Here is a 25476-nt window from a genome sequence, read left to right as displayed (position 1 = left end):
GATGCTATAACTCTGTAGATTTACACATATTTCTGAGGAAATTTTTTAGAAACTTCAGTATACACGTTCATAGGCAGGTAAAAATATTAAAACAATGTGTCAAAAGAATGTAACGATAGTGTTTTGTTTAACTCACGGCATATGTTAAAGCTGGAACTTTATTAATGATCCTCTTTTTTTCCACATCTCTTGAATCTTTTTAACAAGCATATGGTGCTACTGTTATTTCCTCTGTCAACGGGTAATGTGTAAAAAAATGATCTGTGGACATTGGACGACAGCACATTTTCAACATAGAACATCATGCGATTTTGTCTTCCACTATAAATAAAAATGAACAAATGATTAGTCCAAGTACATCTTCAAAGTACTGCGCTAAACATCTTAAGAAAGTACTGTGTGCGTAGGCCTCTTTAACAAAACAAACTAAAAGGCCTTTCAGTTTAGTTTTTTAGTAATGGAAAGTTTTGCATTTGCATTAAGCTATGATAATCTTCAATGCATGGCCTAAAAAACCTGTTACATACAGAGAGTTTAGTGGAACTACAGATTTATTTGAAAATATCTAAGCATGATTTTAAACGATCAGAGCAAATGGAAGGGAAAATTTCACATTACTTAACCGTAAAGTATTAGAAAGTACAACTTTTGCTTCCTAGTTCTGTGTGAATTCCACAAGAAGTCAATGTGTGTATATGATATTCTGGCCAGATAATATCAAGGAGAGAGAAAGAATTCAGTCATGTTCCACATTTATTTGCATTGTAGCCCATAAAAAATAGAAAATTATAAAATTTCTTGGAAACATTATGATCTGATTACAGGCATGTCCGGATCATTCAAGAATAACCTTTACCTCGAATATGCATGAAAAATCTAAATTGACAATGTTTCCCGGGGAAATCCTCCCAGTTTTCTAGTGAAAGCTACAAGGCCTTTAATCGTGAAAGCAGGGCCACTAATCTTTTGCTGTTTTAGGTTATAAATTACAACATGGAGAGTGACATCAGACTGAGGATCGGATTGATGCAACAAAAGCAAAAGAAATAGAAAGGAATAGATGATGTCATGAGTTTTAGTAAGCAATCATTTTCGTTAAAGTGCCAAGATATCATTTGAAAATAGTTTTCTTGAAAATTGATGTACGTCATTTTGAGAAATGGAAATCAATACTAAATAAATCATGGCATGTTTCATGCTTGCCACTTAATGATTTTGATTTTTGACATTTCATTGCACACCTACACATGATGCAGATGTCATATTGATCATGCAACTATTATTCTCATCAAGCAGCTAGAAAAAGCAGGTAGTTATTCCTAAAAGTAGAAAAAGATGGGTGTCGTATTTCCTTTTACTTTCTTATCATCTGAGTTTTGATTCATGAATCAAGACTCCGATGGCTGAGATCTACTGCAGTAGTAGTTGCAGTTGCATCATGATAATAAGCCTGCTCCAACAAACTTTACCAAAGTTCTGTACCACATTGAAAATTTCGCCAAAATTTTTTGTTGGTCAAATATTCTCATAACTGGTTTCAGTTGTCAATATTAAAATTTATATAGAAATACCATAAATCTGAGAAACAGACCGACGCAGTAAACAGTTTTACAGGGCACAGAAGTTTAACGTTGAGCCGCTGAGGTACATTGCAATGTGCGACCAATGTTAACAAAAGTTCATCTCCATTTTTATATGCAGATATTTGAGCCAGTCAGAGGCAGGCTATTGTTAACAGTTAACAAGGGCCAAGAAAGGGACGGCGATCATGTGATGGGGTGCCTTTCTCACTCCCTTTCCTCGCAAGGCCATGGTGAGTGCCTTGTGCCCTTTTAGCCGACGGCTGCTGGAGAGCTACCATGATGCTGCTGCTGCAAATAACTATCTCGCGCATATTCGCACGGCCATGTCGTAGTCCCTAGGATCTTCGTCATTCTGAGAATGGTGGTATCTACTTTATTTGAACAATTTCAAGGAACAATAATGATCCACTGCAGGGCTACATGAACAATAATATAATGAGCCTACTATTTGAAATACATGCTGAGACCCTTGATACCACTTAAAGTGATATTCAGACATCATAAAATGAGTCTGCAAGGGCATTTTTGACATTTTCATGTTCCAAGCCGTACAATGATTTTTCAATTTTTGGAAGGTCTACGTATGTGTGTTGATTTTTTACGACCTTCCTAGAAGATTTAATTTATACCTCTAATACTATAATTACCTCCTGATGCTGCGTATTTTATTTCTAGACGATTTCTGCAAGGAAGAATAACTGACCGTACCCTAGGCATCTTCAGCGTCAAGAAACTTATTTTTCCACATGACTGCCACATATTGATGGTGCTCGATGTTTCCATAAAATTTAACTCAGTACATGTAGCAAGTTACTGTAAACTAAATATCCAAGCATGGTGATCACGCAAAAAAACCTGTTGATGTAATTGCCAATGTCATCAAGCACTTTCCATCTTGGTGTCAAATAACAACCGCAAATATCAAGCAGCTACGCAAACTTGCACATGTTAAATGTCAATTAAGATTTTTTTTTCCTTGGCTTACCAAACGGTTTCAAAAGGCTTACGGGTCAACTTGGTTTCCACTGCTCGTCGAAAAGAAGATACATCTTTGGTTCAGACAAAGCTAGAGTCGCTACACGGCCAGTGCAGCTTTAATTTGCCTGCACAAGCAGCGGAGAAGTTGCTTGTGATGGACGCTTTGGTCCTTTTGAGCGCACTTTGGACTCTTCAGAACCGTCGAGCTCTCACCAGCACTTAGGAGGGCTCGAGGCAATCACCACGACTAATGGTCGAGCGGCTGGCTGTCGAGCACATCGGCAAAAGAAAATCTCAGCTTTACCGTGTGTGTGATACCGCACAAAAGCTTTAACCTCTTGTGCTTTATGGAGAAGTCCGATATAACAATCAGAGATATTACCATAACTTTGTGTAATTCTAGTTTTGTCTTAATTCAAAATGGTACCGGACAAGGACTGTAAACATTGTGACCCCTGTTGGCCACTCATAGGAGACTCTCAGCAACGGCTGTGAGTGTGGGAAACGAGTTTTGTAGTGGTCACTGCTGCAAAAATTGCGTGATTCCAAACGGCAACGCATTAAACGTGTAGGATAACACAAGTATATGTATATGTATACATACATACATACATACATACATATATATATACTAGTATATATCAACAGGCAAAACGTAGGATTTGCAGAAGACATGTGTTAGGTACCATGTATTTATTGGCACGATACAGCTGCTTAGATGACACACGGAAGCAGCTGCAATTGAATGCAGAGATACAGATACTGGTATACGTCGACAGGATTACGTGCACGTTGAGTCGCCTGTCTGTCGTCCGATACGTTCGTCGATCTGGAGCACTAATCCATTCCAGGAAGGCATGCAGTGTATCATGTACAGACTACAGACCATACCTGAACTGTCCACAACAATGGGGCCTTGGCCCCGGCCCTCGAGATCCCTGGCTAATTTCTGTCCCTGTCAGCTGCACATATATAAGTCCCTTCCAACTAATTACTTAAATCTTTTTTTTTACATATACACAACTAATGCGTCGACAATATCGTCTAAAAAGTTGGTGATATTATGCGCATCATACCTTCGTCGTGTTAAACACTCAACGTCTTTACCTGAGCTAGCAGAACTCACCTTCTATCTAACCCTTTTCGTCCCGGTTGACTTTGGACCCGGGATTAAAGACTGACGGCCACCGACAGGAGGCTCTTTAATCCCGGTTGTAACGGCTACTGGACTGAAAAATCTGACGGGACGTTTTGTCCCGGTTGGAAACACCAACGGGACTAAAGGCCCCCTTTAACACGGTGGGTAATTCCAACCGGGACTAAAGATTTCAACCGGGACTAAAGCGCTCTCCGCCGGTGGCAGGCAGCTAGCGCTCCCTGGTTATCTCCTGCTAGTGCAGGCCTCCTCTCCCTTAATTTCTTCGCGCAAGTCTTTTCTCTTCATCCTATCTTCTCTCCTCCTCTCCTATCTTCCAGGCAGAGCGGCGGGCGGCGGGCGGCGGGCGGGCGCGGGCGAGCGGCGGTGGGCGAACGGCGAGGCGGCGTAGGCAGTGAGCGAGTGGCGGCGCGGAGCGGGTGAGCGAGCGGCAGCCGGTGCAGGCAGCGGGCGAGCGGCGGGTGGCTGGCGGGCGAGCGGCGGGCCGGCGGGGGCGAGCGGCGGGCCGGCGGGGGCGAGCGGTAGCGGGCGAGCGGGCGGCAGCCGGCGCGCGGCCTCTTTGTTTTAATTTTTTGAACTTTTTGTCCTGGTAGGTTTTATCAATCGGGACTAAAAGGGGTCTAGTCCCAGGTAAATGAACTGGGACTAAAGGATCTCTTTTGTCTCGAATAGATTAGTAGGGATCATATTTTTAGATTTTTTTGGGTGGATGGGAGGACAACACGAGAAAATGGCATGCATCAACTAACATACATGCGGTTTCCCTGAATCTGATCCTGGTCTTCTGCCAGATATCTGACCGGAACGCCACGTGTTGGCCTACTTATTTAGCAATTAACATAGAAACATACGTTGGAGTAAACACAATAGTATTTACATCTACTTCCTTAATCCTAAAAAGAAAGTCACCCTAAACCAACAGCCTCTTACAGTCATAGTAAGAATCAATACTACTCCATTTACAAAAGTTGCTCCAAAACCGCTAGAAATTCATTTTCCTCAATCTTAGCATGCTAAATATTTCAAGAGTCAATGTTATATTCACATCGATTGCTGGCATCAGTATCTCTTGCCTAAGTCGAACTAGTAGTATTTCCAGAGAGACATCGATAGAGATCCAAGATGAACACGGCTACAAAAGAGAGGTCAAGTGAAAGTGGAGTACGCCAGATGCAACGCAACATAGCGCAGCTAGGGGATCTTTTCGTAAAAGGAAAACTAAATTATGCCGGTGAGCTGGGCAACTCTAGCCGTTCTTTGTCCGTCCTAAAAGCCTATGCCTTTAATTTAGTCAAACCCGCATGGCCCTTTTGGTCGCATGCATGGAACAACTTTGAGATCAAGTGACATTGCCGGAAAAAAAATACACAAAAGGAGGGCGTCAGTTTTAGTCCCTAAATGCCGGAGGAAGGCCAGCAATACAGTGCCTCTGAAGACTTCTAACACTGTAGAAACAAATAATGGCAATGACATGTCGTGGTAACACGGATACTCACAATCGGTCGTCACGCTTTTGTGTCTTGCACACTTCTTCAGTCGTCTGCCTTAATAACTAGTCCGTTGATAAAGGAATTATTACTACTAAGTAATTGACATTTTACATACAAATAGTCCGTTGATAAAGGAAATATGCCCTTGATCTGTGACCGTTCATTGTACAGCTAAGGCTCCTAGCTAGTTTACATTCTTTAGAATCAAGATCCTACCTAGGACAGCAACTTAGTGCGCAACAATTTCACGAGGCCGTGCAATAGGATGTGTGTCGGCACTCTCTGTCATGCTGATGTTATCTTCTTTCCTGTCTTATTCAATCACATGGCGTGATTCATCAGAAGAAATGGCCGAGTGTTCTCTTTGTGTCCAGAGTCATACACCTTAAGGCTGCCCGAGTGCCTTTTTAGCTGGTGCTTCCTTCCTAGCACTATATAAACCCCCTCCAGGGTCTCTGCTACCATCATTCTTTCAGGCAAGCAACTGAAGTAGTTGTTGTCTCCTATCTCTTACAATTAAGAAGAGGGGTCATCAAGTAGTGTCCATCTTCAATCTTCATACGTAGCAAGCCTGCTAAAACACAAACAAATTAAACCAGCCTCCTTGTTAACTTTCGTATCAAAGCTAACATTTTCCAATGGCTGGCCTATCTCTTGATCATCCATTGGCCTTCACCTTTGGCCTCCTCGGTATGTCGTCTCTCAAAAGATTCTTTGTTAAATTTGGATTACATTCGCTTTTCCTCTTATTGTTTTTCCTCTTATTAGTATGGTTTCCACATAATTATGAATGATAATTTTGGTGTTTATATATAATGAGCCACGGCCAAAGTAATGCTTACAAGGAGAGAAAATGAGATACCAAATAAACTATGTCGGTCCTTCCAGTATCTTTACCAGCCAGTGGTGTATCTTGACGTCACAAAGCATGCCAAGATCCCAATCGATAGACATCAATCCTAGTACCTCCTTATGTCACAACCGCTGATCTGCTTCATTTCTAATGATTCCCTGTTTTCCTTTACGATGTTTTTGCAGGCAACATCATCTCCTTCATGACCTACCTGGCCCCACTGTAAGTCTCTCTCTCTCTCTCTCTCTCTCTCTCTCTCTCTCTCTCTCTCTCTCTCTCTCTCTCTCTCTCTCTCTCCCTCTCTCCCCATCTGCGTGCTGACGTGGTTTGGCATGGCAGGCCGACGTTCTACCGGATCTACAAGACCAAGTCGACGGAGGGATTCCAGTCGGTGCCTTACGTGGTGGCTCTGTTCAGCGCGATGCTGTGGATCTACTACGCACTTCTCAAGTCCGATGAGTTCCTGCTCATCACCGTCAACGCCGCCGGCTGCGTCATCGAGACTCTATACATCACCATGTACCTCGCCTACGCGCCCAAGAAGGCCAAGGTCCGTCCATGGCCACTATACTACCTTGTTATTCACCATATCGATCTACACATTGCTGGCTCTACCAGCATATGCCATTAATTAGCTGACATGAAACGTGCATCCCGGCCTGCAGCTGTTCACGGCCATGATCCTGCTGCTCCTGAACGTGGGCGTGTTCGGGCTCATCCTCCTCCTCACGATGCTACTTGCCGCCGGCGAGAAGCGCGTCGTCCTCCTCGGCTGGGTCTGCGTCGGCTTCGCCGTCAGCGTCTTCGTCGCCCCGCTCAGCATCATTGTGAGTAAACTACAAGCCCAGCATGTTCCTACTTGTACTCATATGACCCATGCGTCTCTCTGCTAACACGGTGTTGAATTGTGTGGTTGCAGCGCCAGGTGGTGCGCACGAGGAGCGTGGAGTTCATGCCCTTCTTCCTCTCCCTCTCCCTCACCGTCAGCGCCGTCGTCTGGTTCCTCTACGGCCTGCTCATCAAGGACAAATACGTCGCAGTAAGGAAACCTTTCCTCAGCATCTTAAGCTTTCGATTTAACTGGATAGACGAAAGAGATCACTAACAGCAGCTACTTTTTTCTGCAGCTACCGAATGTCATCGGCTTCACCTTTGGGGTCATCCAGATGGGCCTGTACGCTCTCTACCGCAACGCGACGCCCAGGGTGCCAGCAAAGGAGGTTGCCGACGTCAAGGCGACGGTGGTGGACGATACCTTCAAGGTGCCTGAGCACGTCGTGACCATCGCCAAGCTCGGGGCGCCGGCCGTGGAGATCTTGACCAGCGAGGTGCACCCGGTGGAGTCCCCGCCAACAGAGGAGGCCAAGAAGGAGGACGACGAGCCGTTGGAAGAAGAGCTGGGTGACGCGTCGAAAAAGGGAAGCAACACCACTGAGCAAGTCTAGAAGAAACATGCGTAGTCTGAGTCACAATTACGGCAACGCCACGCGTGGTCAAGCCCATGTACTGATGCACACACATAGATGTATGCAAAACGTATGTGAGCTATGCAACAAGGGAGCAAGACGAGGGAAAAAGAAGGGGACTAAGTCTGGACTGGAGGGCCACTGCTGGTGTTATTTTATTATAATCCATAGACTGTTCTTGTAGTAGCTTTTTCTGATTAGTATGTATCATTGGCATGGCATTTATTTGATTACTATTCATTTTCTGTCAAGCATTTAATCAGTTTTTATCCGGATTTCCACTATGTCTCACACACATGTATGTTCCCACCCAACCATATTTTTCCAACCATGAGCAAGCAAGCTCAGAGCATCACTGCTAGAAAAAAGTTTTTTAGGACCCGCCCCTTAAATGGTACTTGCATGGTACTTGCAGGCGTGGGTCACCCCTCATCCGCCTATAATAAATTAAAAACGAAAAACAAAAAACAGAGAAAAACTGCCGCTGGCTGGCGCATGCATGGGGAGCCGCACGAGCCTTGGCCGCCACCCGCGGGACCGCTGCGCGAACCTGCGCTGCCAACCGCCGCACCCCGCCAGCCGCCGGTCCCCGTGCGCTGCCCACTAGCTGCAGCCCTGCAGGCTGGTCCGTGGAGCAAAGGAAGGAAAGAAGAGAGAATGTACAAGGAGAGATAGAGGGGGATAAGGGGAAAGGGAGGTCGTGAGAAAAGGTTCGGCGGATGGGAGAGCTTAGTTTCGGAGGCGTGGGTCGCTGACATGACATAATTTATTTTTTTTCATAATTTATTTATCATAAATTGTTTGCAAATAAAAAATAGCCAGCTACAAAGTCTTAAATCTCGTCGAGCTCTACAATTTTTTATGTAATATTCATCTTCATCTGAAATCATATGAAAAAGTTATGAATTCATCTACAATTTATTTACTCCTACGTTCCCATATATACACATACATTCATACATGCTATAGAGCCCAACACGCATACTAAATATTCTATTTACAATGAAAATTTTATGAACTAGAAAACTTTAGATCTTGTTGAGGGCTATAATTTTAATATTGAGCTTCCTTAGCAAAGTCATTTGAAAAATCTAAAAATTCTAAATTTTAAAACTAGAGAAAGTGTAATGACATTTTCGAGTATTAAACAATTTCAAATGAAAAGTTCTCATCTAATAAATTTTAGGTCGTGTCGAGCTCTACACTTTTGATATAAAGTTTGTCTACACCTGAGATCATATGAAAAGTTATGAATTTATTTTCACGGGACTATTTCTAGGAGCGAACCATGTCATCACCCACCACCCCGAAATCATTTTCGGGAGCAAATAATGCCATCATCCATTCCTAGAAATGATTCCTCAGGGATAGAAAATGATCATTTATAGGGGTGGATTCCCATCACCTGCCCTTGAAAATAGGCACTATATTCAAGGGGCAGCTCGCCCATGGTCTAGTGCTACAAATGCTTCTCAAAGCTATTGTAACCACTCAATTTTGTAGAAGCGGATGAAAAAGCCAGTCCATCCGTAAAAAAAGAGACGTGCCTACAAATTATTTTTTACATGGAAATATATCAAAATTATTGCAGCAAATTAGTATCATCAAATTAATTGTGGAATATATATTTACAGTGCATTTATTTGGTGTCATCTGTATGAATATCTTTACATAAACTTGTTCGAGTTAGAAATAATTTCACTTAGAAGAAATATAAAAGTAGCTCATTAAATTAACGAACTTGCTCGCGAGCTACAAACAAGCTATGGAGCTTAGCAGCCCATGTAGCATCAGCAGGCCAGCAATCTAAGACCATGAGCAGAGCCCAAATTCAGCCCAACAAACACCAATTGCTCTCCACTCCACGTCTCAAATTCGACCTATCGATATCCTCTACTCCACCGGTCCCACCATCCTTCGTTCCATAGGGCTGTGAGAATATAACCATTTTAACGAGGACACACGAGGAGTTATATCCATTTTAACCATTCTCAACGTGAGAATGTAAACTTTCATATTTATGTTTGCAATAAAGCAATATAAGCAGTAGTGCATTTAGTTCACGGATGAAATAACTCACGTAATGCACTGTCATCTCTTGTTATTTTCAAAGTTATATGTAAGATACAACCTATATTGAAAACAGTGTACATCTAATCTCATCTCCATGAAATTAGTTTGCCATCCCATTTATTTCTGTGGCCTTAGTATCCACTTTAGAAATTGATTTGGACATGAATATCCATGTACATTGAAATTTTAGAGGATATGAGTATCCTATAATTCGGATCACTGCTATCGATTGTCCACCACCTAGGCAGGATTCTACGCAGTGCATGTCCATCAATGTGATAATGTCAAAAGTGAGGCCTTCTTCCGTGGGAGCTGAATAGCTCGGCGATCTTGCTTTTGCAAGTTGTATCAGGCAGAGACTAGTTGTTTTACAATAAAAATAACTCTATTTTATTGAATTGTAATTGTACAACTGAGGTTCATGGTCAATTTACATAAATATGTAAACTATGGGTAGAATCGACACAAGTGCTCGATGTTCCACAAGTTGTCGACTTCCACGCTAGAGAGAGTTTGGAGCCTATATAACCCAAGTCCAGTGACCTTGGAGACAATGTAAGGACCCTCCCATAGCGAATTTAGCTTGTGCAGCCCCTTGGTGTCTTGGATACATTTGAGGATCATGTCGCCTATGTTGAATGAACATTCTTTGACGTTGCGATCATGATATCGGCGAATTCCTTCAAGGTATCTAGCTGACTAGACGAGTGCTGCATAGCGAGCTTCTTCGAGGCTATCTAAGTCAAGACATCTTGTTTCTTCTGCCGCACCCTTCTCGTACTGCTCGACTACTGGAGATTTCTACATGATGTCGGTGGGGAGGATGACTTCTGATCCGTAGACCAGGAAGTAGGGTGAGTACCCCAGAGGACATTGCGTAGCTCCTTGAGCCACTTGCCACCTTTGGTGTTTCCAATGTCGTGAAGTCTTTTCTTCAGAGCTTCTAGTAACAACCCGTTGGCGTGCTCAACCTGGCCGTTGGCCCACGGATGAGTGACAGAGATGTACCGGACATCGATCCCGATGTTCTCATAGTACTCTCAGAACTCGTGGTTGTTGAAATTTGAGCCCAGGTCTGTGATGATGTGATTAGGAAAGTCGTAGTGATGGACAATTTCATCCAGGAAGTCGAAACCCTATTTGCCTTGGGGCAAGTTACCGGCTTCACCTCGATCCATTTGGTGAATTTGTCGATCGCCATGAGTACTCGGTTGAAGCCCCTGGGTGCCTTAGGCAGAGGGCCAATCATGTCTAGCCCCCAGCATGCGAAGGGCCACAAGGGTGGTATGGTGATTAACTTGTAGGCAGAGACATGTTGTTGCTTCGTGAAGAATTGACACCCTTGGTATCGACGAACTAGTTCTTCGGCATCAGCAAGTGTTGTAGGCCAGTAGAATCCTGCTCTAAAATCCTTGCCTACGATTGTTCTTGAAGATGCGTGGTTGCCGCAAATGCCTTTGTGTATTTTCTCCAATATGTCCTTGCCATCTTGTCATGATACGCACTTCATGAGTACTCCTGATGATGCGCCTCGTCTGTAGAGTTTGTCCCCAACTAGAACGTAGTTCTTGCTGCACCACGAGACTTGCTCTGCTTCTGTCTTGTTGGGAGGCAACTTGTGCTCCTTAATGTAGTCGATGAAGGGGATTCTCCAATCTACACCAATCATCATAACCTCCCAGTCTGGCACATCGTGGCCTCGATCGGTGGTTTTTGAAGGTGCCAGCTCCACTATGGATGCCTTGTATAGTTCATGAATGAAGACCTCAGCTGGAACTTGAGCACGAGTAGATCCGAGCTTGGACAAGACGTCCGCGGCTATGTTGTTATCACAAGCCATGTAATGGAACTCCCGACCAAAGAACTTGTTCTCTAGTTTGCGTACTTCTAGGTAGTACGCATCCATGTTATTTTTGTGGCGATCCCACTCGTCATTAACTTGATTTATGACCATAGTGAGTCATCGTAGACCAACAATCGCTTGATTTCTAGCGAGACTACCAAGCGGAGCCCGTGTAAAAGCACTTCATATTCAGCTTCATTGTTGGACACCTCCTAGAAGATTTGTAACAAATATTTGAGTCGTTCGCCTTTGGAAGAGATTAAGAGTACTCCTGCACAGGCGCCCTCGAGTTTGAGTGATCAATCAAAGTACATGACCCAATGCTCTGGGTGTTCTGCTAGTATGGGTATTTGATTTTCCTGCCACTCTGCCATGAAATCGACTAATGCTTGCGACTTGATGGGAGTCCTTGACTTGAATTCTAGGAACAAGGCTCCGAGTTCTACTGCCCACTTGGGGATTCTTACTATTGCGTCTTGATTGTGGAGAATTTCCCCCATAGGGAAGTCTGTGATGACAGAGATGTTGTGTTCCTGGAAGTAGTGATGTAGCTTCCACGATGTGAGTAGTATTGCATATAGCAGCTTTTGAACTGGTGGGTACCTGGTTTTGGAATCCGAGAACACCTCGCTGATGAAGTAGACGGACCTCTATACTTTGTATACATGGCCAGAATCTGATCTTTCAACTACAATCGTCGTGCTGACAAAATTAGTAGTTGCGGCGATATAGAGTAGCAAGTCCTCATTGGGAGTAGGCATCGTGAGGACCGGTGGCTTTGATAAAAAGTCCTTCAACTGTTGAAGGGCTTGTTCTGCCTCCTCGGTCCACTAGAATTTATCTTGCATTTTGAGTAGTTTGAAGAAGGGTAGTCCCCGTTCCATAAGTCTTGAGATGAATCTGTTGAGGGCTGCCATGCATCTAGTCAGCTTCTGGACATCCTTGATGCACGATGGGGTGTGCAAATTTGTGTTGGCGGCGATCTTCTCGGGTTTAGCCTTGATTCCTCAATGACTGATGATGAACCCGAGTAGTTTTCTGGAGGGTACACCGAACATGCATTTTGTTGGGTCTAGTTTCCATATCCCTCAAGAAGTTTACGTGGATAGGGAAATATTCCTTCTAATAGAACCAATCTCGGGTGTTATTTTATTTGTTTGATCAACAAGGTTTACTCTAATCTGTCTATTTTTTCTACAACAAGATGCACGCATGATTGCCCATATGGCTGACTTGCTGAGCACCAAACGATGGACCATGCATGCTCTATGAGCTCAGAGGTGAGATCGATGATACAACTGACAGCATCGCGCAACCATGGCAGTCCGACCTTCTGCCCCTACATCCAGCACCGCCGACTACTTCGACCGTTCGGACCCAACACTAGCTTCGTCAATAGCTGTTGACCAATGGCTGGCCGCTCAAGCGTGACGCTAACTATCCTACTCGGCCACAAATCAAGCTAAGTATTTTTATAATTAAATATTTTATGGCTTCCATATACCTACATATGCCTCAGCTCCTCCATGTCTTCGTGACTTTCACCGACCACCTCGGCTCCTCTGTGTCTCTGTGACTTTCACCGACCGCCTTGGTTGCAACCCAACTGCTTTTACAGCCTTGTCCGTCCACTACACGGACGGTCGGGGGCTACACCCCATGGGTGCCCAGCTCATGCTGGTGCTTTTCCGCACAGTTCCGGCTGCTTTGCGGCTTGTCCGTCCCTCTTAACGATTGCTAAAGTACTCGGGTAGCACATGCCTTAATCTGTGAAACCTTGACTCATCCTTCGCATCTCCTATATGCGAGCATCGGGTCAGCCCCAGCGCTATAGCCTGAGATAAGCCATCCTCTCTGTGAGCAGTGGTCAGCAGGGCTAGGTGCTTAAACGTAACAGGCTAACTACCTGGGGAAATTAACTGGCCTACAAGAGCAGGATGTGCAAGAGTTTACTTCTGTAGCGAATTAAACTTCTGAGATTTTCAATTATTCAATGATCTACATTATGCTACTTAATGTTTGTATTGTCCATTTACAGCTCAAAAATGACTCGGCGTGCCTCCCGTCGCTTAGCCGATTGAGGGATATGGGTACCCCATAGGTCCCCACTGACCAGGATACTGGCCGGACCTGACAAGTGGGCCCGCCCGATCAGGGCATGCGGGCCAAGGATACGAAGTTACTTGGGGTACACGACAAGACAACTAAGCTATCCAAATCTACCCAGATATTGTGGGACGCGTATTGTAATCCGACTTAGAATACCTTCCATGTAAAGACCGAGTAGATTAGATCTAAACCGACTTGTAACTCTTGATCGTCGGACTATATAAGGCGGGCAAGGGCACCCTCCTAGGGCATGGATTCCCATACCAAGCAATACAATTCACGCATACAGGACGTAGGGTATTACTCTATGGAGGTCCGAACCTATCTAAAAACCTCCGTGTCCCTTCGTGCCCTTGCGATTACCATCAAGTTCATGGTTTTGCGACCACCCTCACCTACAAATCAACCACTTGGGTTACCCCTGGTGAACTGCCGGATCTGTAACTCTGACAGTTGGCGTCCCAGGTAGGGGAATTGCAAAATCCATTTTTGTGACCTTGATGGCATCCTGACCCGGCGTTGTTTTCCCCAAGAGCATGAAGGACTTCCTCGACAATCCGGTCCAGATTTAATTCGGGACCATGCCGACGGATTCTGTTCCAACCACCTACTCCGTCGACTCGGCAACTCCCATCGACTCGATGACTTTCTCCAACTTGGTGTCCAGCTCCGGCTCGACGTCCCATTCGGCTTTAATCAGATCTGCTCTAGCAGAATAGATTATTCACCCAAGGATCGTCATGCCACTTGTCCAGCAAGTCGGCGAGCTTTCCCTATCTGAGAGGGTTCCAGATCTAGTTGTCGACCCCCTCCAACCCATGCCCTTTGACCTGATCGCGAGGCTAGATCGCACCAGTAACACCATCATCGAATGCATAGAGCTATCCGAGGTAGCGCTGCGTGGTTCCAAGTCAGCACAGGGTCCATCCCATGTCCCCTTCGGTCTACAGAACTCGGCCTTCGAGTACTCCGCTAGGATTGACCAAGCTTTTCATATCCGATCTGGAGACCCACCTGAAACCGCCCAATCTCCAAATTGTGGTGAATTTTAGGTACCTCGCATCGTCCTGACGCCAAACCCTTATGGAAGCGATGATGAGAGCAACTCCTCTACACCAGATCGAGAAGCATTCGTTGTCTCCATTGAAGAGCCACCTTGTGATGGTGAAACGGATTCTCAAGAAGAAGGACATAATGCTAGGAACCGAAACCACGCAGCACAGCATCGCCGCCAACCCGGATGCAGCAGGCGATCAACGCCTAGAGCTACGCAATGACCATGATAGTGCCAACCAAGGCAGAGCTCAGGAGAGATGCAGGTACGTCCCACGAGGCCGTAATCTACTAGCCGACCTCGAGCAAGCCATCCAGAATGTCTTCACTACACCCCAGGCCAACCTGGGGGCTATTGTCGCCGAGCTGAAAAATCTTCCAGATTCAGAACAGGTATAGCAGGCTAAAGCACGACTCCAAGCCAGGAACGCTCTAATCGAGGAAAAATTCAACGACCGATGTACACATTCTCGGTCCACGTCTTCTAGACATTCTCGGAGTTGGTCTGGGCATAGCAGATTCGACCGTCGCCAAGGCAAATGTGCGGGTGGTCGACTGGACGCAATCAACAAAGAGGAGGTGGAGCAAAACGTTGTCCAACCTGCCAACCCACCGGCTACTCAACCGGCTGTTCAACTTGTTCTCCAACCGGCAGCCCAACCCGCCCATGACAACACCAATCCCCCTGTTAACAACAATGTTAACAATGCCCACCAACAAGACAACCACGAAAACCAACCACGCAGCGGAGGCAATAATGGAGACCAAGGCCGACCATAGCTGATGAGCTCCGTGAACTCCGTTAGAACTGCGACATACGCGCAGACCTAAACAAATGCCACAACGAGCGCAACAAGTATGAAGTTCATCGACGCGCCGAGTATAATCGCGACTACGGCACTCCCGTACCCTACCGCGACGCAGCACGTGATGACAGGCGACGACAGGAAAATGAGATGCGCCGTCGCGCCGACTACGACCACGCATATGGCACCCCTGGAGGCGCCCATGATCTGTCAAGACGTCATTACGACTATAAGGAAGCATACAACCCACCCAGGCACGAGTACAACTACGAAGATGTGTACAACCCGCCCAGGCGCGAGTATAATTATGAAGACGCCTACTACCCGCCTAGACGAAACAATGGTGGACGATTTCCTCTCGACCAGTATTACCATGACGATGGTTATGATGATGACATGGCGATAGACGGCTTCGCTGCTTTTACACCTCGCCTCAGGGCTGTTGTTTGGCCACCCACGTTCAGGCCGGCCATCAACAAAAAGTATGACGGCCGTTCTAACCCCAGTATATGGCTCAAGACATACAGCACCGAGGACTACCAATGGCACCTACGACCAGATGGCTGCTTATTTCCCAAAGGTGATGGGATCTACTCTGCTCTTGTGGCTAGAAAATCTTCCTCCAAACAGCATCGACAGTTGGGGTCAACTCACTAGAGCTTTCACTCAAAATTATCATGCCACTTACAGCTGACCTGGCAATAGGGAAAAACTCAGACAAGTTCATCAGATAGAAGGCGAGCCACTTCGAGAATACGCCAATCGCTTCTTTGAGAATCGCAATAGGTTGGCTGGCATTGATGATTGGCATATCATTTGGTATTTTCATGCTGGCTTGACAAACCAGAAGATATTCAAAAAGTTGTATGAGGCAAAACCAAAGATGGTTGGACAGATGATGGGTGTTGTCAATGCTCAAGCTGACCTCAAGGAAGCATCCAAAGTCCAATTCCAGAGACACCGCCAGGCCGATAATTACAACCAGCCAATCCATGACGAGCCCCGAGCATGTCCAGAACATCGATTTCAAAAAAGGCCCCCGGAGGTCTACGCTGCTAAAGGTGATCCGACCAGACAGAGCACTCTCAACCAGGAAGAATTCGATGGAATCCTCAGTGGCCCGTGCCCTTTCCACAAGGATGCCCGTCATACTCTATGAGACTACATGGCTTTGAAAAAAGAGCTTGGCGCTCCGGTGGAGTATAAATGACCTTGCAGCAACGACTACCGTCGGGACAACAACAAGCATGATTACCGTGGTCGTGACGGTGACCATCGTCAAGACAATCGTGACAACCACCACAATGATGAACATGATGACCGCAACATCAGATGCAACGACTGCGATAGCAGAGAAGAGCACCGCGACCAGCCGCAGCAAGACATTCAGCGGCCCAATGCCGACCAAAATGGAGATTTCCAACGGCCTGAATGCCAAGTCAACATCATTGTAGGCGGCCCCAGCACCTTTTGCAGCAATCGCCAGCAGAAGCTTCGTTAGTGAGAGGTCCACTTCTTCTCAGTTCAACCAGTCCAGTATCTGCGCTGGTCCGAGCAGATCATAACCTTTTCTAGGCAAGATCATTGGGTCCACATCCCAGATGCCGAGTCCTACCCATTGGTGGTTTTCCCAACCATAGATCGGGCCCTGCTCCCAAAGGTGCTGATCGATGGTGGCAGTGGCCACAATATCATTTTCACTGAGACATTGAAGCGCATGGATTTTGATTTCAAGCAGCTCCAGCCTTGCGAAGAACGCTTCTATGGCATTGTTCCTAGAAAAAGATCCTATCCCATTGGCCGAGTTATTTTGCCGATCACTTTTGGCACAGAGTACCTCACCTTCGAAGTGGCAAACTTCAAGACCTCTTATCACATTATCTTTGATAGGCCAATGCTGGCAAGGTTCATGGCAATTCCCCACCATACCTACCTTGTCCTCAAGATGCCAGCCCCAAACGGAGTCCTTTCCATATATGTTGATGTGGAGACTTCATAAAAATATGATACTAAGGCAGTCCAACTCGCAGAAGCCCTTCAGCTCAGGGCCCACTTTGGCTCGGGGCGAGAGGCGACTCGGTGTGCCTCTACAACTCGTCCAGCTCCCAAACTCAGGAGCTGGGTGTCGCAGACGACTCGGCGAGCCTCCCATCACCCAGTTGACCTCTTTGGCTCGGGGGGAGGTGACTCGGTGTGCCTCCGCGACTCGTACGGCTCCCAGGCTTGGGGGCTAGGCGACGAAGATGACTCGGCATGCCTCCCATCACCCGGCCGACCTCTTTGGCTCAGGGCAGGATGCGACTCCGCCAGTCCTCATCCTCAGGATCTAGGCACCTAATTTAGGTCGGTGGGCCTCTGCGGCTCCGTTAGTCCTCGTCCTCGAGAGCTGAGCACCTATCTCAGGTTGGTGTGCCTCCGCGGCTCTGTCAGTCCTCATCCTCAAGGGCTGGACGCCTAATTCTAGTCGGCATGCCTACGTGGCTCGAGCTTTCCTTGTGTTCAGACACTTGGAATATCATTGAGATCAACTATTTCTTTTTTGACCATTGGACCGATTATACTAATCGCTTCAATGCTCGAGGGCTACTTTTATGTAGTGCATCTTGTGACGTCCTCCATATCCTTTGCTTTGATTTGCTAGATGCCAAACATCTAGCAACTCGGCACTCGACTTCACTCTGTGCGTTGGCTCTATGTTCGCTAAGATTTTCTTCTTTTTTGAGCACTATGCAGCCTCTCCATCTCCATGATGCCATCGTAGATTTAGCCGACTACATTCCAAGCTTAGCTATCATGACCTCAAGTTTCTGTTCGCCTACACATCGCTCGAGGGCTTGAGGGATATGGGTACCCCATGGGTCCCTACTGACCAAGATAATGGTCGGACCTGACTAGTGGGCCCACCCGACCAGGGCTAGCAGGCCAAAGACACAAAGATACTTAGAGTACAAGACAAGGCAGCCAGACAGTTCAAATCTACCCGGATATTTTGGGACACGTATTGTAGTTCGACTCAGATTACCTTCCATGTAACTACCAAGTAGATTAGATTCAAACCAACTTGTAAACCCTAGGTCATCAGCCTATATAAGGTAGCCAAGGGCGCCTCTCGAGGGCATTAGATCAATCTTGAGCAATACAATCTAGCATACATGATATAGGGTATTACTCTCCGAAGGTTTGAACTTGTCTAAAACCCTCGTGTCTCTCGTATTCTCATGATCACCTTCGAGTTCTTGGTTTCACAATCGCCTCCACCTACAAATCAACCACTTGGCTAACCCCCTGGTGGACTGCTGGGCTTATAAATCTAACACAAAGGTTTCTTCCAAATCCTCAATCAAGTCATCGAGATTTCTGGTCTTTGCGACCACATCATGCACGTACGCCTCTACGTTGCGATGTAGTTGTTTCTTGAAGAACTCCTGGATGGCTCGTTGGTATGTGGCGCCTGCATTCTTCAACCCGAAGGACATTGTAGTATATAAGAAAGCTCCATACGGAGTGATGAACGCGGTTTTGATCTCGTCTTCTTCCTTGAGAGCTATCTGGTGATACCCCGAGTAGCAATCAAGGAAACAGAGTAGAGCACATCCAGCCATCGAGTTGATGACTTGATCAATCCTAGGGAACCCAAAGGGGTCCTTTGGACAGTGCTTATTGAGGTCCGTGTAGTTGACACACATCCTCCACTTGTTGTTGTTCTTCTTTCCAATGTTTTTAAGGTGGTAAGTCGAGGCGCGGCAACCCACCAATTTGAGTCGACTAGGCATTTAAAGCGCGAGGCAAGGCAGCGCCATACACATGTCCTAACCAACAATGGAGCAGCAAAATCATACCTTGTTGGTGCTGATTGTAGAGCTCTCCTCTTTCCAATTGCCCTTGTTCCATGTAGCACACATGCCCCTTGCAAGTCAAAACATATTTGTTATATGATGAATGTAACAGAAACAAGTTGAAGTTGTATAATACTATAATCCAATGAATTAGCTAAGTAAATATGGATCAAGTCTACCTTGTTAATGTGACCTCTTTTTTCTTCTCCCAAGCCACAAGCTACAGGAATAATGAGGAATGCAGCACCGTTAGAAACAATGAGGAATGTAGCAAATATATAAGTTGTGTAAGCTAGGAATCAAATAACAGGACCATGGGTGAATAAAATATGGCATAAGTAGCATCATAGTTAATATGGTCCACAACCAACCAGCCACATTAGAATTTAGAAATAATCCACAACCAGTCAACCACAACCTAGTGAGCTCCTAGTGGCATAATTAAAAGTAGTCCACATCCACACAACATACATTACAAACGAAGCTTAAGGGTCTAATGAAGTAAGTGTAGAACAGAGCACAGGTAACAGAAAAGCAAGCTGGACTGAAATCTCTCAAAAGCTAACCACCACCCTAACAATCAATATCCATCATCAAATTCATCATGGATGTTTGCAGCAGCCTCAATGTCCTCTCCATTGTTGGAGCCATTAGGACCAGGAGCATCTTCGCAATCTGTGACATCAGCATCGTCATGTGGGTCTTGACTTGCTTCATCTTCTTCATCATCTGAACCAAAGTCATCTTCAACCAAACTTGGGCTAGAAGGTCTTGCATGGTTGCTGCTAGCATTCCTTCTGAGATTGCATCCTCGGAGCGAGCTTGATGCACCAAGAGCTTCATCAACATGTTCTCATCTAAGATCATTTGCATCACACCCATGAGCACCTTGACGGTGTACAAAAGAAGAGTCAGCCCACTCATTATCCCAATTGAACTCTTCAATGACCAAAGGATTAAAACTCTTTCCTTTTTTCTCACGCCTTATCTGAAACCTAGTCTTCATCTTCCGGGTGTAGGAAACAAAAACAATAGAATTCAACCTCTGATGCAGCAAGCGATTTCTTTTCTTTGTATGGATCTACAAAAGAAATTAGAGAAAATATTTATCTTGCTGAAATTAAACACAAACTGAGTAGTAGGAAAATCATAGAGAGTATTTAGTACTCACAAACTTGAATGTGCTCCAATTCCTCTCACAACCAGATGATGAAGCACATAGACTAAAAATGCGCCTAGCAAACCGTTGAAGCTCAATAGCACGACCAATATATGAACGCCACCAATCAACTACATTGTCAAATACAAAAATATAGTACAAATTAAGAATGGAATATACTTGCTGGAATTAAGTTACAGAAATGTAGACCTACTGAAATTACAATAGAAAACAGTACTTACAAGGGCTCATTGACTCAAGGTTTTGTTTAGCCAACTTATTTGAGAATGCATCTCCTCTAAGGGCTTCATAGTCCAAGGATTGAGCATCAATCTTGGCTTGAGTATCTTTATCATCCACCATTCTTCCAAGAACTTCAAGGAAGCAACCTCTTAGCTGCCCAATAGTGGCATCATCATCAGCTGTTATGAGAGGATGTAATTTCCCTGGGTTCAAGTACAATGCAGCCCCATGTAAAGGATGATCCATTTGTTTCACCCGACATTTCTCAATGATATCCATAATTTTCTTCATCAAGGTTTTCTTGGTTTGGATAGCAAAGCTTAGCTTGATCTTCTCTTTTTCATGATTCATAAGTGCTACAACCTCTAGCATTATGAGCTTCTCATCACCATCCACCACCCTAAGTACAATTAGTAGTGGGGCTGAAACTCTAAGGCAATCCTCAACTGAATTCCAAAACTCTGTAGAGAGCACAATGGCATGCACATCCATTCCGGCTGAAGTTTTAGCCAATTTATTGCTGGTCCATGCTTCACTATAAAATAAAGCCTTCAAAGCATCTCTGTGCTTAATCAAACTCTTCAAAGTGAGGAATGAGGTTGCAAATCGAGTGGCTGCAGGTCTAAAAGATCAGCGCCACCTGTCTTCTCTCTCATTGTACTAAGAATTCTCCCATGCCTATAGATGAAGGTTGTGACACGCCTTGCACGTGCAGAAGGCTTCTTAAATTCCTTCAACTTCCCTATTTCTTCTAGCATAAGGTCCAAGCAGTGTGCAACACATGGGCTCCAAAACAGTGAAGGAATTCTCTCCATTAGAAGCTTGGCCGCTGCCTTGTAGTTAGCCCCATTATCAGTGACAACTTGGACAACCTTGTCTTTTCCAATATCCTCAATTCTCTTCTCCAGCAAATCAGCAAGCATATATGCATCATGGACCTCACTTGATGCATCGACGGACTCCAAGAAGTAAGTCCCCTCTGGGCTATTCACAAGGAAGTTAATCAAATGTCGTCCCCTCCTATCGGTCCATCCATCTGACATAAGCGTGCAGCCATAATGCTTCCATGCTCGCTCATGCTCCTCCCTCATGGTGCTTGTCATCTTCATAGCATCTTCAAGCAATGGATTCCCCAGCTGATAGGGAGAAGGAGGCTTGTACCCTGAACCATACTGCGCTGTTGCCTTAATTGCAATCTGAAATTGTCTTGCTGTTGCTGTATTGAATGGTATGCCACACTCATAAAACTACAAGGCCCATTGCATATCAACATCATGTTGCGGCTCTTTGGTCCTTGTGTGGACTGAATTGTTGGCTGAAAACACCCTTTACGCCTTTCATCAACTAGTTCTTCAGGTGTTTTTGGAAGCATCTCAAGAATTGTTTTGTTCCCCTTTGGTTTTGCCTTTCATAGAGATGATGATATTCCATTTGTATCCATAATTTGTATATTGTGTTCATTGAATATCCATTAAAGGCTACCTGAATTGATTTGCAATTATGTAAATTGTATGTGAAACTCTTTACTTGTATGGTTATTCTAAAGTTGTCCCTAGTCGGAGTTTATGTGAGGACACACATGAATATTAGACTAGCATATGTATTAGTTGATGACTATGTTTCACAAGTCATAGACATGGAGATGTTGAACTAATAATGTGGACACATGTGGAGACATGTGCTAGGACTGACCCAACACGAGAAGTAGTTTTCTCTTTAAACCACATATACGCTTTGTCCTTAGACCTGAGATTGTCGCATGTATTCTAGATGTGGATCGACCTACTTAGGGGCTATCAAACGCTACGCCGTAACAGGGTAGTTATAAAGGTAGCTTTCAGGTTTGTCAAGAAGCATGCTATGAGACATGGTCAATCAAGATGGGATTTGCCCCTCTCTGATTGAGAGTGATATCTCTGGGCCCCTCGAGTGATCGGATCCGAAAATGCATGGCCATGCTACGTACGGTTAAGAGTTAACCTACAAAGGGATTCCGAATCACAGGATCGAGAAAGAGCGGTCGGCTTGAAGCTAGACCAAATATCGTGAGGCAAACGGAATAGCATGTATATTATGTTGTGATGGTTCGTCTGATATGATCTTCGTGTGCGTATAGGAGTTGGCACGTCTTGCTAGAGGCCGCTACCGACTATTGGGCCGAGTAGGAGTACTCGGGCCATGTCTATAAGTATCCGAACCCATAGGGTCACACACTTAAGGGGCTGGAAGCCCAATTCAGATCTGATCCGAGTTGGATTAGGTTTAAAAGTGCTAATGGGCCTCGGATCCAGAGGCCCGTCAGGAACCTCTATAAATAGAGGGGTGGGGTCGCCCTAGGGTTTACACCTTTTGGCGAAACACACCTGCCGCGCCTCCCACGCCCTCGCCTGTTGCAACTCGCGGATCTAGCAATCCGGCTTGCGACGCTTCCTCCCTGCACGTGTGGATACCTTAGAGGTGTTGCACCTGCAGCACTTGGACGAGCCGTCGACGAGCCACGACGAGCCAACGACGAGCCGCGGTACCGGAGGTGACCTTGCTGCACGTGGACGAGCTGCTGAGGAGCTGCTGGACGTGATCGACTACGTTGATCGACTACGTACGACTACGTGATCGTCTTCACTGCATCAACGCATATCTACATCTTCCGCACCAGTAGTGCGTCGAGTGGTAATCCCGTGATCCTTATACGGCAGTTCTTCCTGGTTATACGCGGTAGAAATTTTGATTTGCGCTAGCGTAGCCTACCTCGTATCCCAACAACTACCACATCTGCTTCTCCTTCCTGATCTTGCTGTTGCTGCTCATCATCGTCATCTAGGTACAATGGCCTTTTCCTCCTATTGGATTCCAAGTAATCTGTCATCTACTTTCTGATTGGAGTAGTGGTTTTTTCACACATTACGACATCTCCATAGCCACCAGCTAGATGTTGCTTCAGCCTTTTGATCCCTCCATGAACCATGGTGCCACACAGGGTACATGTCACCTCATCATGGTTTTGAAGATTCGCCCAATAGCCATACTTTCAACCAGGGTCCTTCGACTTGACCTTCCTTGCTGGATCATTCTTTGGATAATAATTGGCATTGTTGACAGAAGGTGGACTTGCCATTGTTTGCTGCTAGCTGTTACATGCAAAGAAGAGTTAAGAGTATAATTAAAAGATGGAAGGGGAGAGCATAGCATTATTCAAAGATTGTAGCAGTAGCATAGCATTATTCATAAAGGCACAGATCACATCAAGCAAAAGCAGAGTAGTAAAGTGAAGCACAGATCATAAATCATATCAGGCATTAGTAATAAAAAATCAACTAAGTGAAGTGACAAACAAATCAAACTAATTCATATCACGCATTAGGCACAGATCACATCACTACATCAAGCATGCATTAGTAACAAACAAATCATATAGGCACAGATCACATCACTAACATTTGACAACACAGATGAATAAAGTAAACTAAGTGAAGTGAAGCTGGAGGGAGAGGAAGAGATGCTCACATGTACCTGGAAGTGAAGCTGGAGGGAGAGGAAGTGGAGCAACGCAAGGAGCCGTGAATCCAAGGCACAAATCAGCAGAGAAGAGGGAGGGAGGCACAAATTGAAGCAGGGGAGGCAAATCGATGGAGAATAAGGGCGCGGAGTGGCTGCTCGCGGCAAGAACAGGTGAGTCTGCGCCGGAGAAGAAGAGGCAGAGGTGGAGCGGCCGCGCGCGCCAAGAACAGGTGAGTCTGCGCCTCTGCGGCTTTGCGCACGGGAGAGATGGGACAGGGAGCGGCCGAGCGGAAGCTGTAGGCCCGCGCCGCGATTTCACGCGTGCGCAACTGCCACAGCAGCGATTCCCACACGCGCATCTCCTGCAGCCGCTATTTCCCACGCGCGCAACTCCTGCGGCCAGCTCGTGCCAAAGCCCCTCTGATTCCCTCATGGGTCGTCCGCCTCAAGCCGCTCAGAGCTCCAACGGCGCCTAATTGCGCCTAGGCGACACCTTTTGCTGTGAGGCGGATGCCATACCGACGCTGCTCGTGGCGAGGCCGACGCCCAGGTTCAAATCGCGCCTGGACGCCTAGGCGTCGCCTTAGAGACGACTTAAAAACAATGCTTCTTTCGTACGAAGACAGAATTAGCTAGCCACTCTAGATGATAGACATCTTTTATGAATCCAGCCGCGAGTAGTTTGGCCAACTCTTTATTGATTGCATCTCTTCTGTCTTGGGCGAATTTTCGTAGTCGTTGTTGCTTGGGCGTAGCTTTGGGATCCACATTTAGTGAGTGCTCGATCAACTCCCTGGGCACCCCCGGCATATCAGATGGCTTCCATGCAAAGATATCTCGGTTGGCCTGGAAAAAGTTAACGAGCGCGCCTTCCTATTTGGGATCTAGCCCTGAGCTAATTAGGGTTATCTTGGAGCTGCCGCCAGTCTCGAGGTCCATGGTTTTGATATCAACTTCACTTGTCAGCTTGACCTTGGTTGCCTCCGACTGCTTCTCTAGGATGTCGTGTTTAGCCGGGGATAATTTTTTTGGAGGCAGCGAAGACTTGCATCATGAAATTTGGCACTTGAGTAGTCATTTCCAACTCCATGGCTTCTGTGTCGCAGTCGAAGGATCTTTTCAAGTCTCCGCGTAGGGAGAGTATTCCCTTGGGTCCCGGCATTTTGAGTACTAGGTATACATAATGTGAGATGGCCATGAACTTGGTTAGTGCAGGTCTTCCGAGGATAGCGTGATATGAAGTTTTGAAATCGGCTACCTTAAATCGGATGTACTTTGTCCGGTAGTGTTCCTTGGTCCCGAAGGTAACTGGCGAAACCACCTGACCAAG

General features: G+C 45.8%; 1 protein-coding gene and 1 pseudogene across 1 annotated transcript; one reads left to right on the top strand and one right to left on the bottom strand.

The window, feature by feature from the left end:
* Positions 1-5662: 5662 nt before the first annotated feature.
* Positions 5663-7771, top strand: LOC117866586 (bidirectional sugar transporter SWEET14). Its single transcript, XM_034750828.2, has 6 exons — positions 5663-5897; positions 6246-6282; positions 6400-6610; positions 6726-6887; positions 6980-7099; positions 7188-7771. Exons 1-6 carry the CDS (start codon positions 5846-5848, stop codon positions 7503-7505), a joined length of 900 nt encoding a protein of 299 aa, XP_034606719.1. The 5' UTR covers positions 5663-5845; the 3' UTR covers positions 7506-7771.
* Positions 7772-19826: 12055 nt separating this feature from the next.
* LOC140220260 (uncharacterized) lies at positions 19827-23514 on the bottom strand (annotated as a pseudogene).
* Between the last annotated feature and the right edge of the window lie 1962 nt (positions 23515-25476).

This window comes from Setaria viridis, chromosome 8, assembly GCF_005286985.2.
Source record: "Setaria viridis chromosome 8, Setaria_viridis_v4.0, whole genome shotgun sequence".
Lineage (NCBI taxonomy): Eukaryota > Viridiplantae > Streptophyta > Magnoliopsida > Poales > Poaceae > Setaria > Setaria viridis.
Note: the sequence above shows the minus strand (reverse complement) of the source record. Positions and strands in the feature narration are given on the sequence as shown.